General features: G+C 37.3%; 1 protein-coding gene across 2 annotated transcripts; it reads left to right on the top strand.

Annotated features, from left to right (window-relative positions):
• Window positions 1–107: 107 nt before the first annotated feature.
• Window positions 108–12,966, top strand: LOC101746114 (non-lysosomal glucosylceramidase). Of its 2 annotated transcripts, XM_038014326.2 has the most exons (17): window positions 108–236; window positions 441–580; window positions 2,768–2,856; window positions 3,749–3,929; window positions 4,545–4,707; window positions 5,414–5,531; window positions 6,100–6,372; window positions 6,712–6,835; window positions 7,371–7,496; window positions 7,838–7,948; window positions 8,027–8,141; window positions 10,021–10,150; window positions 10,405–10,528; window positions 11,139–11,324; window positions 11,395–11,610; window positions 11,693–11,922; window positions 12,633–12,966. In XM_038014326.2, the coding sequence occupies exons 2-17, from the start codon at window positions 564–566 to the stop codon at window positions 12,812–12,814; spliced, it is 2,385 nt and encodes a 794-aa protein (XP_037870254.1). In that variant the 5' UTR covers window positions 108–236; window positions 441–563; the 3' UTR covers window positions 12,815–12,966. The 2 variants fall into 2 exon arrangements, with proteins under 2 accessions (XP_037870254.1, XP_037870253.1); XM_038014325.2 differs by having other exon boundaries at window positions 167–580.
• The last annotated feature ends 610 nt before the right edge of the window (window positions 12,967–13,576 follow it).

The following is a 13,576-nucleotide window of genomic DNA, read 5'->3' as shown; positions in this document are numbered from 1 at the left end:
TTAGTCACTGTTTAAATTTTTTAAAATCTTATTTTACTATATCAGTACGCATTGTAAAGTGCATATTATGTTCATGATTGTACTCTGAATATTTTTAAAATGTATCACCTATTTCACATAAGTATATCACCTAAGTATTTTAGATACTATCTTACGATAGCAGGTTAATGAAAACACTTCAGTGACAAGTTTGTAACCACGTCAGCAATGTCTCTATTAAGAAGTTTATCACTAAGGTATTACATAGCTGATTGCACGTGTCTACATGTTAATCTGAACAGTAATTAGATATCTAATCGTAATACAAATTGGTTTTTGATAGCTACAAATTAACGTAAAAAAATCTGACCTATCAATGATTGTTGTGGATTTGACTTACGCGGATTGTTTTACTGTGTTTATTTTTACACCATAATAGTAACAAAATTATGACTCTTCAGATCGATAGAAAGAACAGTTTAGATCAACCACCTAAATTCGGATTGAAATTGCGGTTGGATCATGAATTTCCGTTGCAGAGCAAACAAGGCCATGGGATACGTCCTTCGCAACTCTTTGATGTGATGCCTTTGACAGCGAGGTAACATACTATTTGCTAATTTATTCATCATTGCCTAAACTGTCAGCTTTTCCCTTAGAATTGATTCATATTATAGGCAAAATGTTTTAGTAACATTTTTTCGGGTTATACAGCCAAGACTAGAAGAAGATTAATTTATCTGACAATAGTAGGTTGAACTATTAAACCGAAGAAGTACTAAAAGTATCAATTTAGCCCGTGTTCATTTAAGGTACCCTGTTCATGTACAAACAGCTTTACTATTGTATTGTTATTGTTTTAGCAAGATACGCATTACAAAGTTATTATTTGCCATGAATTCACGAACTACATTAAAATGTATATTATTTTCACCAAAGATCTATCACTGGAATATAATAATTTGAAAAGCTTAAGATGTGCTTTTTTTCCTACCTAACCTTAAGGGGCTAAAGTAGCGTTACCCTAGCGTGCAGGTGAGCTCTCGGGGCTCAAACCGGAGGTGGGATGTGCTAATGCCATCTTCTATGTTCTTCGTCGAGCTTACAGACTGCCACTTTTCCGTTTGATCCTTCGATAATATATGACACCGTTCATTCTATTTTATTATCATCTGTACATCGTTAGCCATTAATACCCTTACCTTATTATCGTATCTAACTACCTCCACCCTCCGACAATTCCTATCTAGAGTATTCGTGCTAGTTGCATGTGTAATCATAAATATAGGCATATCTGGCGAAGTAACCACGTACCTCGGAATGGTCGTTATTTCAATAAAATTATAGGCATAATATCTATAGATACATTTTTCTTGTTTTGTCCATTAACTCCAGTAATCGTTAACATTAGGTCTACTACTTACATCCGTAGACCGAATGTAAGTATCCGCCATACACCACCATCTTGAGACGACGCAGCCTGCCCTACTGTTTCTGACGGAGACGCAGATATCTGCTCCGGATGATACCTCGTACCTTAAATACGCCGGCTTCGTATTAGAGCACAACTTCCTGCGTAAAGCCGGGGTGTGTGTATTCGTCCGGGCTGATTTCTGTTGTCGCCGTCTACGAGGCCTCGAACAACGAGACCTATCCCTCTTGTGGCTGCGCGTAGATCACGGGGGTTGTACCCGAATCTACGCGTGCCTGTGCAGGTCCCACAGCAGTGATGCAGGTTCAGCTCTGATTGAGCATGTGCAAGAGGGGACTAACCGCGTGCTTGAGCAGCACCCATCTCGTTCGTCAGAAAATAAGTGAAGTCTAGTGGCTCTGGGATCTTGGACTAGTAGTTATGTTCTGTAATAATAATAAAAGTTCGTTTTGTATAGCTTCCTCAAAAATTACGTTGTAAGATAAACCTGTCTGCTAGGTAGCTAGCTTCGCTTTGATTGCGGGTTCATAAAAGCTATAAGTTTAGTTTTAATATTTTCAATCGCCTCCTTGGTCCTGTCCACAAGCTACGCGACTCTGACTACAAGTTACGGGAAAGAATTTCAGCCTTGGTTGAAGAATAATTTTTTTCTCCTACCTACGCCGAAAGTTCGGTTTTCCTCCCGCTGTACAGGGAAGAAAGTCTAACTTTTCCTCCTGTTGTACAGGGAAGAAACTTTTCCTCCCTGGGTACAAGTGCGCATGCGCGTTAGTGTCTACGTCTGCTCTCACGCACCTAAAATTCTCCGCCATTGCTGCGCTCGGGTAATTTGCAATATTGTGTTTAGTGTAAAAATGAAATAAACAAAATGCAATAAAATTTAATAGTGAAGTATTAAATTAAAGTGTTTTTTATGAGTATGGGGCGGCTCCGCCCCCCCTACCCCTTGCCAGGGCTTCGCCCCTGGACCCCGGCTCGGTACTCTACGAACTGTCGGCCTGGTAGGAGAAAAAATAGTATGTGCGCCGCGGGAAAAAAGTAGGACATCTCATCCCGCGTGTTTTTTTTATTATTATTTTTTACACGCGGGAGGAAATATCCTATTTTCTCCCTTGGTGCACAATGTACCTACTATGTAGGTTCGACGTATGTAGGTTCTAGTATAGTATGAGTATGTTACGGCACACATAGGTATACAGGAGTAGAGAAGGATATCCTGGAGCCGCAACAAAAGGCACAACCAGACGATAATGTCGATTTTCGGAATCAAAATAATTTTTCGTATTAATGAATTTTCTAACACTTTTTCACAGAAATAATTATTTTATAGTATGTATATTTTTTTATCGATTACAGATATTTCAAATACTGTGTTGGTATGAAGCTAAATAACAGACGTCCAATTATGGATTTTTTGCATAGAGTTTCAGCACAGAGAATGTACGGTAAGATTATTCATTTTTAATTTTTTTAATCTATTGCTCTTTGTTTTGTAACTACAATTATCGAATTAAAAGATATTTAAACGATTTTACCAATGTATATAATATTGTGGATCGAATGAAATACTACAAGAACATAAGTTGTCGTCAAATTATTTCGTTTGTGTTGTGGTAGAAGATCATGTGAAAATTTTCTTCCAATAACCTGTATTAATGGGTTTCAACTATGGATGAATGCTGTATATCGACATCTCATGATAAACATTAAAAATATTTAATTAGACATCGTATTATTTATCTATATTATTATATTGATATGTTATGTTATTAGTAGCTCTGATTACGTAAATGAGATTTTGCTTCCTAGTTACTTTAATAAAAAAAAATAACATTGTATTCGACTTTGTTTGAGACACACAAACTCAACTGGTCCTTGAATTCTTTGTAATGGTATTTATATACTTAAAAAGGTATAGGCTATTTCATGATGTTGAAGATCAATCATGGGCCAGACAAAAATATTTCTAAGTACAATAGCTATGTACGAAATAACCGATTAAATTTTGTGGATAGGGAATAACGGAATACGGTGACGTCTTAAAGAATAAGGCGTTCGATTTTTATCGTGAAATTATATCTTTCTTTGGTGACCATTTGTCTTAATAGTTAGCTTTTTATGAGACAGTAAAATCAGATACTACGCGGTTGTGACTTTCCCCTGACAACGTGTGCGTAGTAATACAGCCGTCACTTTATTGTTTAAAGGCTCTATGTAGTAACTGTCATAACGTGGGTAATAAGCTAATCGTACCAATCCAGAATTGTTAATTTAAAAAATAATAAATAATGTCAATATATCTGTAAGTTTAAAACAATGTGGCAACTGGTGTTTTAGGATGTCCTATTGGGGGTATAGGCGGAGGTACTATCGGAAGAGGTTTTAAGGGCGAGTTCTGCCGTTTTCAGTTACAGCCTGGTCTATACGAGTATGTTACAGTACCGGAATGTCAGTTTATTGTCAACATTAAAAATGATAAAAACGAAACGATATACCAAACCGTTCTGTCTACTTACAGGTTCGTATTGTTTTTTAAAAAGTTCATTACACTGTTTTATTGGAAATTATAATTAGTTTATATTCAGCCTATTGCCACGGCAACTAGCAGAGCACCGATACGGCAACAACTTCCGCTTTCTTTATTACCAAGAGTGAGACTAGTGGAAAGACTTTTGAAATTCTCTTTACCACTTTACCACAGCAATGTGCCGGATAATTTAATTGCAGCATTAGCAATAGAAAGGGCTAACCGTAAACAAGACATTCGTTGCCTAGCTTCCATTTCCAGATTACGAACAATACAATGCAACTACACCTCTTTTGTTTTTTTAACTATACCGCGTCACTTTGTCGTATAGCCCGTCTCTAATAAAACAATGATTAATCAAACGATAGCATCAAAATAATCGCGACCGAAATTTCTAGAAATGCCCGCAATGTAACACAAAAAGCGTGGGTCCCATGGTTTCGCGCTTACATAACATTGTAGTATAAGTTTATCATTTACATTTTATATTAGATTCCATTCAGTATGCAATATAGAAAAAAATCAATAACTTTCCTCTGATTTAAGGGTAAGAATATGCATTTATTGTAAAATGTAGTTTGCGTTACCAAATCATTTATTTTTCAGTAAGCCCAAGAATGCCCCTGAATCGTGGGAATGGAACTTAAATGGCGCCGATTGTGAATACACGGCTCTATATCCGAGAGCTTGGACAACGTACGATTTATCAAAATACGGAATTAAACTCGTTTGTCGACAAATATCTCCGGTCATACCTCATAATTACGAAGTATGTAACCAAACACCATCTATGTCAATTTTAAAGTAGTCCGACAGTTTTAAAGTATTTATTTTTGAACAGCTTTTCTAGATGATGACCATCATGTTGTGTCTTTAAATCAGTAAAAATAGTATTATTATTCGCCAATAGATGTCGGGAAGAGTGATAAAGTTGATTATTGAAAACACGAATAAAACAACATTTTCTGAAAATAAATCGTAGCTAGATCGATTTATCGCCCCCGAAATCCCCTGTATACTAAATTTTATGAAAATCGTTGGTGCCGTTTCCGAGATTCAGATTTTATATATATATTAATATACAAGAATTGCTCGTTTAAAGGTATAAGATATAACCCTTAGACACAGCCTACTGAGTTTCTCGTCGGATCTTCTCAGTGGGTCGCGTTTCCGATCCGGTGGTAGATTCTGCGAAGCACTGCTCTTGCTAGGGTTCGTGTTAGCAACGTCGTCAGGTTTGAGCCCCGTGAGCTCACCTACTCGTTAAGGTTACGCTGAAATAACCTCTCAAGGCTAGCTTATGTAGCCTCTCAAGGCAAGCGTAGGTAGGAAAAAAAGCCCTTGTAGGCAGATGAGCACACGGCCCACATGATGGTGTGTGGTTATCGTCGCCCATTGACTTCAGCAATGCCAGGGGCAGAGCCAAGCCGCTTCCTACTGCTAAGTATTTAGAACATATCTGCAACGAATTGCAGGACAGCAGTCTACCGTGTGCGGTGTTCGCGTTCAGCGCACTGAATGTAAGCAATGAACATAGAAACGTCAGTGTCACACTCACCTGGACTGAAGTACTGAACAAAAGTAAAAACGCAGGTTCGTTCCAGTTTCAAGATATTCTAACCGCTGATATGTCCTATCAACTACCACTTGACATTTTTTTTATTGCTTAAATGAGTGGTCGAGCTCACAGCCCACCTGGTGTTAAGTGGTTACTGGAGCCCATAGACATCTACAACGTAAATGCGCCACCCATCTTGAGATATAGGTTCTCAAGTCTCAAGTATAGTTACAACGGCTGCCCTACCCTTCAAACCGAAACGCATTACTGCTTCACGGCAGAAATAGGCAGGGTGGTAGTACCTACCCGCGCGGACTCACAAGAGGTTCTACCATCAGTAAAAACCAGTGGATTTTGTACTCCAAATTGCCCGTGTTAAGTACTATTTGACATGGGCCCTCTGTTCCTCCGCCATCTATTTTATTGAAACTTGCCTGTCTCTGTTTGTCTAAGGTCTATTTGTATATATCTATTTTGCTTCTCTGTAAAATCATCTACCAACTTAAGCCAAAAATTTATTCTTTGCACTGACAAAAAAAAACTATTTTTGAAGTTGTTACCAGCAACGGTACGAGGTTTATTTGGCGACCGCTATAATTTCAGAGGTCGGGAGCTACACCCAAACTAAAAGCTGCGGTGTATACCTTAGACAAAAAATCGGAGAGAGTCCATGTACTTTTACAATAAGTAAAAATAATATTGAAAGCCAAAGTCTCACCGAAGATTACACTTTCTGGAACTCTGCTAAAACATCACACTACGTTTGGGAATGTATTCAGAAACATGGAAAATTATCACCCGATCCTAGAACTGTTCCGACGCCAAGATGTAGTTCTGAGAAAGAAAATAAGCAAAAACAAAATAAAGTCATTTACTGTAAGTCTGTGTTTTATGAACTAATGAAATAAAATATCTCACTTTTTTTATTGTAATTGTAAGACAAGAAGCACGGCTTACTTGATGATGAGTGGTTTGCCTCTGAAGATTTTCTTCAATTTAGTTCGATTACTCTGCTTCAGTGAGTAAAGAGCAAAGAGTTCGCTCTTCTATTAATCAATTGTTACATTAGCTACAGAAAATTTAAATTAGCCCTATGCAATTAGTAATTAGTCTTAAAAGGAAGTAAATTAAACAAAAACAAACCAACTAGGAAATAAGAACATCTTTTTGTTTTTATTTAATTACGATCGTACCCTCAATGATGAAATTTTTCAGGCGATTCAATAGCGCTTTCTAGTGTTTTATCTCTGGAACCGCAAAGTACGGGCTCAACCGAACTAAGTCTCGTTTGGGATATGCCCACGATAAAATACAGAAAGGACGAAAAGAAACATAAGAGGTAACAAACAACGTACAAATTAAATAGATCAATTAGTGATTCACGTAATATTAATTTAAATAAATTGCTTTTTCAACGGTATCATTTGCTTATGTAAAATTATAGAAGTGACAGGACTTATTTCAATGAATTTGTCAGTTTTACTTCCACGACACTTGGTCCGAATTACAACAAAAAAAAAACTTTTCTTTTTCTTAATTTCCACCTAATCCCTGATAGCCTCGAGGGTCTCAGCCTGAGGCTTGACTATTATCTGCCTTAGCAATAGCAGCGATTCACTGAATGTACCACAGGATCGGAATTGCGATGCACTGAGAAGATCCGGGGAGAAACTCCGTGGGTTGTAAATCTTACACTAAGCTGTTAAAGTTCATAATCGTGTTTACAGTAAATTTCCATATAATTTTTCATTTCGTTAAATATGCTAATGTTTAACGAAATGAATGTGTAATAATGCAATTTGGACTATCTTATTACCAAGACGTAGACTGCAGTAAACGGTTGAGTAGTAATAAACAAATTCTCGGTTGCACAGGTTTTACACAAAATTCTACAGCAGCGATGGAAACGCTGGTTCGAACATAGCTACTTATGCTCTGAATAATTTTACGAATTGGGAGACGCAGTTGAATGTTTGGCAAGAATCGATTTTGAATAATGGGTAAGAACTTTAATAAAATTTGACAAATTAGTGCAAAAAAAAACTCAAGTACAAAATCATAAATTATTTTCCGTTACAAAGCTTTAAAGCTTCTTATTTTTCTTCTTCTTAACTTCATGCTTAAGTTGCCTAATTTTATTATGTGACATTTAATTATATTAAAAAGCTTGAATGATTCTACGATCTAGTATTTAGTTAGTGTCGCTTAAAATAAGGAAAATAGCATAATTTTCGATTAATTTTACTTTTTAGTGCCGAAATTATAAAAATGCTATTTGATCAAAAAACTAAAATCCGGTATGTATACCACAACTTATAAATATATGTATATAAAATTTCAGGAGTATACCGGATTGGTTGAAAAGTGCGTTATTCAACGAACTCTATTACGTAGCAGACGGAGGTACGATATGGCTGGACGTTCATGACGAGTATCCGGATACAGACCCTAGGTATAATATAAATAAGCATGAAAATCAATTGTATTTCAGAAGAGTGCATTTGATTTTACAGTATTCGGTTTTTTTCAGGAAAGAGTTTGGTCTGTTCGGTTATTTAGAAGGCCACGAATACAGAATGTACAATTCGTATGACGTCCATTTTTACGCATCTTTTGCTTTGGCACAGCTGTGGCCTAATTTACAGGTGAGGTTACAGAATGCTTAGTCGCGTGAACGATCTCATAATTCATCTTGACAACACAACATAAATGCCCTTACTCACCTTAGAACATCAGAATGAATTACGCAAAACTTATATGTTTTTACTTTTCTTATTTTTATGAAAAATTGTCATTCCTTTTACTTGGAATTTCTTAAGAAAATTGGTACATGCCAACAAGTTCAAAATATCGGTACAGTTACATCGCTTGAAATAAGTACCTGGCGTCTTATCCTTTAGACCAGAGTTCCCCTAACTTTTTTGTGTCGTAGACCCCTTGCCATGTTTTTCCGTGTTGGGTAGACCCCCTACTTACCTGATATTGATTTCCTGTAAATTTCTAACTGTAGTAAAGTTAGTGTTAAAAACTTAAAGTAAAAACACATGTTAATTTATACATTTATTAATTGAATTTAAATTAAAACTAATCAAAATAAAATTTTGTATCTGTTATGTAAAATATACGTTACATAAAATAAACTATAAATAAAATAACATAAGCAATAAGTCAATATTTTTAGTGAGAAGGATGAACCTGATGCTTTAATAATAAATTATCAACTTTTGGCGTCAATTTTGTAAGGGTTAATCTTAAATCTCCTCGGCTAATGATGCCTTGATATTATAAGATAGTATGATGTAAGTAAATAGGTACTATCAGTGTATGTGTTGACATCCACTATCGTGGACACCCAAATTTTTTTTCGCTGACGTAGACCCCTTGCATGTTGTCATAGACCCCTAGGGGTCGATATAAACCACTTTGGGAATCACTGCTTTAGACTGTGACGATTTTTAAAAGAGATAATTGTGATTTTTTTATCGTGAAGATCAAACGAGCAACCTGCTTAATGTCTCAAGATACTTTTAGTTGCTTAGATGTGTGCCATTTTATACTAATAAATAAAATTTATCACAAACATTCAAATGTCGACAAACATAATCATAGTTGTCTGTGGTGAGTACAAATGCTGTAAATAATCGAGACGTTGGAAATCTATACTAATATTATATAGAGGAAAGATTTGTTTGTTTGTTTGTTTCGAATAGGCTCCGAAACTACTGGACCGATTTGAAAAATTCTTTTTCCATTAGAAGCCGACATTGTCCCTGATGAACATAGGCTACTTTTTTTATTTTATTTTTTATTTTATTTTTTTTGGTTTCATGTGTGTTTTAATGTTTCCGAAGCGAAGCGAGGGCGGGTCGCTAGTTATAAAAATAAATTAATAAATGCAAGATCGTTACGGAGCAAATGCTACAGTAAGATTATAGAATACGACACAACATAATTATCATTTTTTTTTTTCAATTTTAAATGATTGCATTCTGAATGATATTATCTTGCATTGAAGACTGTTGTTTTTTTATGTACTTTAATTGAGGATTACTGCGAATCGGTTTTTTTCACGTCGAGATCAAAACGATCTCATAATCAATTAACAAACAAATAATAGATATCGAGGGGTCAAAGGTTTATGCGACGTTTGTGCAAATTTACAAGAGACCGATTTAAAGTTTAAAATTTGGAAAAAATATAACAAAAAACTTTTTCATCTATTTGAATGGTGTAAACTTAATTGAAGTTCAATTAAAGACATCGAATTGTTGATAGTAATACCTAATAAAACGGGTCTTTAATTACAAAGATAAATGTCGCGTATTAAGTAAAATGTCGCTTAAACAAAATAACCTTTTCACTCCTCAATATGAAAGCGATTAACTGTACCAGTATACATATAACGTTTGCAAAACCTGAAGTAAATAAAATGCTTTGGGACTAAGAGTGCGTTTTAAGTGCAGGTCGATTATGAACACCCTAATAACATTCGGGAGATATTAAATTTAAAGTTTTGTTATATAGGTCGTGATACAGTATATGTTTCGTGACACTGTTGCAATGGAGACCGAGAAAAGCAGAAAATCGCTCTATGATGGAAAAATAGTGAAATATAAAACCAAAGATTCAATACCTCATGATTTAGGTGATCCAGGTAAAGTTAATGTTAAAATAATAGTTTAAATATTAACTTACGTGTGCTTAGTGCGACTTTTTTAACGCTCTCGATAGCGTCAAAGTTAACTCAACTTTGTATGGAGTTGGAACGTTTGCTTACGTTTGTCGCTAGGGACGCTGTTCCGAACTGCATACAAATTTGAGTTAACTTTTACGCTATCGAGAACGTTAAAAAGTTCGCACTAAACACACTGGACTGTCTCTAAAGAAACCTTTTGTTTTACCTTCCAGGCGATATGCCCTTTTTTCACATCAATGCTTACAATATTCACGACGTGAGTGATTGGAAAGATCTCAACTTTAAATTCATCCTTCAGGTGATACGCGACTACCATTTGATGACTTTCATGGACACGTAAGAGTTTCGTTATTATGAAGAATTATGTAATAGTACATTGTGCGCCGAGGGAGAAAAGTTGGACATTTCCTCCCGCGTGTAAAATTGCCACCCGAATCGAAGGCGAGGGTGGCAAACACGCAGGATGAGATGTCCTACTTTTTTCCCGCGTTGCACATACTATTTTATTAACAATTTAACTGTTTTTTTATTTTAAAATAAACTACTACTAATTGAATAAGAACTGTCTGGTGAACTCATCTTTGTTTAATACTTCACTATTAAATTTTATTGCCTTTTGTTTATTTTACTTTTACACTAAACACAATATTGCAAATTACCCGAGCACAACAATGACGGAGAATTTTAGGTGCGTGAGAGCAGACGTAGACACTAACGCGCATGCCCACTTGTCAGTACCCAAGGAGTAAAACAAACTTTCTTCCCTGTACAGCGGGACGAAAACCGAATTTTCGGCGTCGGTAGGAGAAAAATTATTTTTACTCTAAAACTTATAAAAGATGATAGTAACTAATGTATATCATATCACAGTATCGGTATTGTAGCATAGATCACTTGAGAAGAAGACTATTCGATTGCATATATGCGTTACTCGCTTCACGTACAGGAGTGAAGAGAAAACCGGATCATCTGCCGCTGTGTGGCCGAGCAAACGTTATCTCGCCGACATGTACCCCGCCTGCGTCACTCTGCTGCGCCGCGCCGCCGCCTGGGACCGCGACGGCGACGGACTCATCGAGAACGACGGCACTCCCGACCAGACCTACGACATATGGGTGATGACGGGACCCAGGTGAGGGCCGCATCGAGTTGTACAGTATGACGTCACGCGAACCCTATTCATGCATTTAGTTTGACTGCAGCGCGTATTGCGGCGGACTTTGGGTGGCGTCTGTGAAGGCGGTGCACACGATGGCGAATATCCTCGGTCACGAGGACGACGAGCGAGAATTTGGTGAATGGCTGCAGAGAGCGCAGCGTGCCTACCAAGACAAGCTCTGGGCGGGTACACACTACCGCTTCGACACCAAGCCTTGTAACGAGAATGTAATCATGGCGGATCAGTTGGCGGGTCACTGGTACAACGTATTTCTATTAACATATCTCTTTTAATAATTTACACTTTTATTTTTAACCTAGAAAATATTCATTTCATTCAAGGTTCCTTCGTGCTTCAGGACTGAATGAGTCCGTATTTCCAGAAGAGAATGTACAAAAAGCACTGAAAACGATCTATGAGAATAATGTGTTGCATTTCAAGAATGGGACCATGGGAGCTGTCAACGGCTTTGTAAGAGAAGGCAAAGGTCATATTGAAACGCGAACTATGCACAGCGAAGAAATATGGGTCGGCACGACGTACGGTGTCTCTGCGCTAATGATTTTTGAAGGTGGGATTTTTAATTAGTAAACACCACCGCACGGGTAGGTGCCACCACCCTGCCTATTTCTGCCGTGAAGCAATAATGCGTTTCGGTTTGAAGGGTGGGGTAGCCGTTGTAACTATACTGTGACCTTAGAACTTATATCTCAAGGTGTGTGGCGCATTTACGTTGTAGATGTATATGGGCTCCAGTAACCACTTAACACCAGGTGGGCTGTGAGCTCGTCTACCCATCTAAGGAATAAATAAAAAAATCGGTTGTCTGTAAAGTCGGTTTACTGACGATAGTTGAACGTGACAACGTCATAAGAAAATACTGATGGAATGGTTTCATTTTTCAATTATCGCAATTATCGTTGCTATAAACAATTGACACACATTCACTTTTCACTGAACTTCATACTTGGCGAAAACATGTAAATGTATTATTGTATAGCAGCTGTCCACGCGGATGCATCGCTCACTCAAGTAGGAGAGAGACACATGTCGAACGCTGCCGAACGCGGAGGCCGATAGTGCCTCTTTGTCGCTCGTTGCGCGCTCTCGCTTGCACTTCAAGCCTTAAATGGAACGCCTCAATGAGTCATGTTTTTTCGTGCGTGCAGCCGGCTCCATCGAATTATAAGACGTTGTCACGTCAAAAATAAATAATAAAAAAAACGCATCAAAAGATTGGGGCTTATTATCGAACCTCATGTCTATTTATAACTGGCATAGGTATGCATAAGGAGGCGTTCGCGACGGCGGGTGGTCTGTACCACACTCTGACGCAGATGGGTCTGTCGTTCGAGACCCCGGAGGCGCTGTACGAGAACGGCAACCACCGCTCCATCGCGTACATGCGCCCGCTGGCGGTCTGGGCGCTGCACCAGGCGCTGCTGGCGCGTCCCGTTCCGTAATCGCTGCCGAGGAAACCTATATTCATATTATTTCTTTCTTCGTTTGTGTGGATATTGACATTTCGAAAAAAAAACCACATTGTTTTATTGTTAATACTGAAGTTCATAAGCAATTAATAAAAAAAATATTAAAGAAATTTACTTGACAAACAGAGGAGATAATATATTACATTATTTTAGCGAAACTTTAACCGTTTCCGCATCGCACGCAGCGGAAGCTCTCAAAAAGGAAAAAAAACCCGATTTTGAAACATTCTTTATTGGTGCTCCGTTTGTATTGGTCTTAGCGTGATTTTATATAGCCTAAAGCCTTCCTCAATAAATGAGCTATCTATCTGAAAGAAGTTTTCTAATCGGACCAGTAGTTCCTGAGATTAGCGCGTTCAAATAAACAAATAAACTTCAGCTTTATAATCTATCTATCTACCTTATATCTATATAATATATAAAAATGAATTGCTGTTCGTTAGTCTCGCTAAAACTCGAGGACCTCTTTGGCTAATTTTGGTCTTTAATTATTTCTGGAAGCCCAGAGAAGGTTTAAAAGGTAAATAAATATGAAAATGCTCGCAATTAAATAAAAATAATAATTTTTTTGAAGTTATACTTCTTCTTTAGGCGCGTTATGAAAAATTGATGAGAGTGAAATTTTACGATGCGCGCGCACCGTGACACAAAATTAACAGAATGAAGTTGCCCACTAAATCGCTCATTACAATACGACCGACGTAACTTGGCGAGTCTGAATATAGCCGCAGGTGA

This window comes from Bombyx mori, chromosome 12 (assembly GCF_030269925.1).
Source record: "Bombyx mori chromosome 12, ASM3026992v2".
In the NCBI taxonomy this organism is placed as follows: Eukaryota; Metazoa; Arthropoda; class Insecta; order Lepidoptera; family Bombycidae; genus Bombyx; species Bombyx mori.
This window is presented reverse-complemented; position numbering and strand designations above follow the sequence as displayed.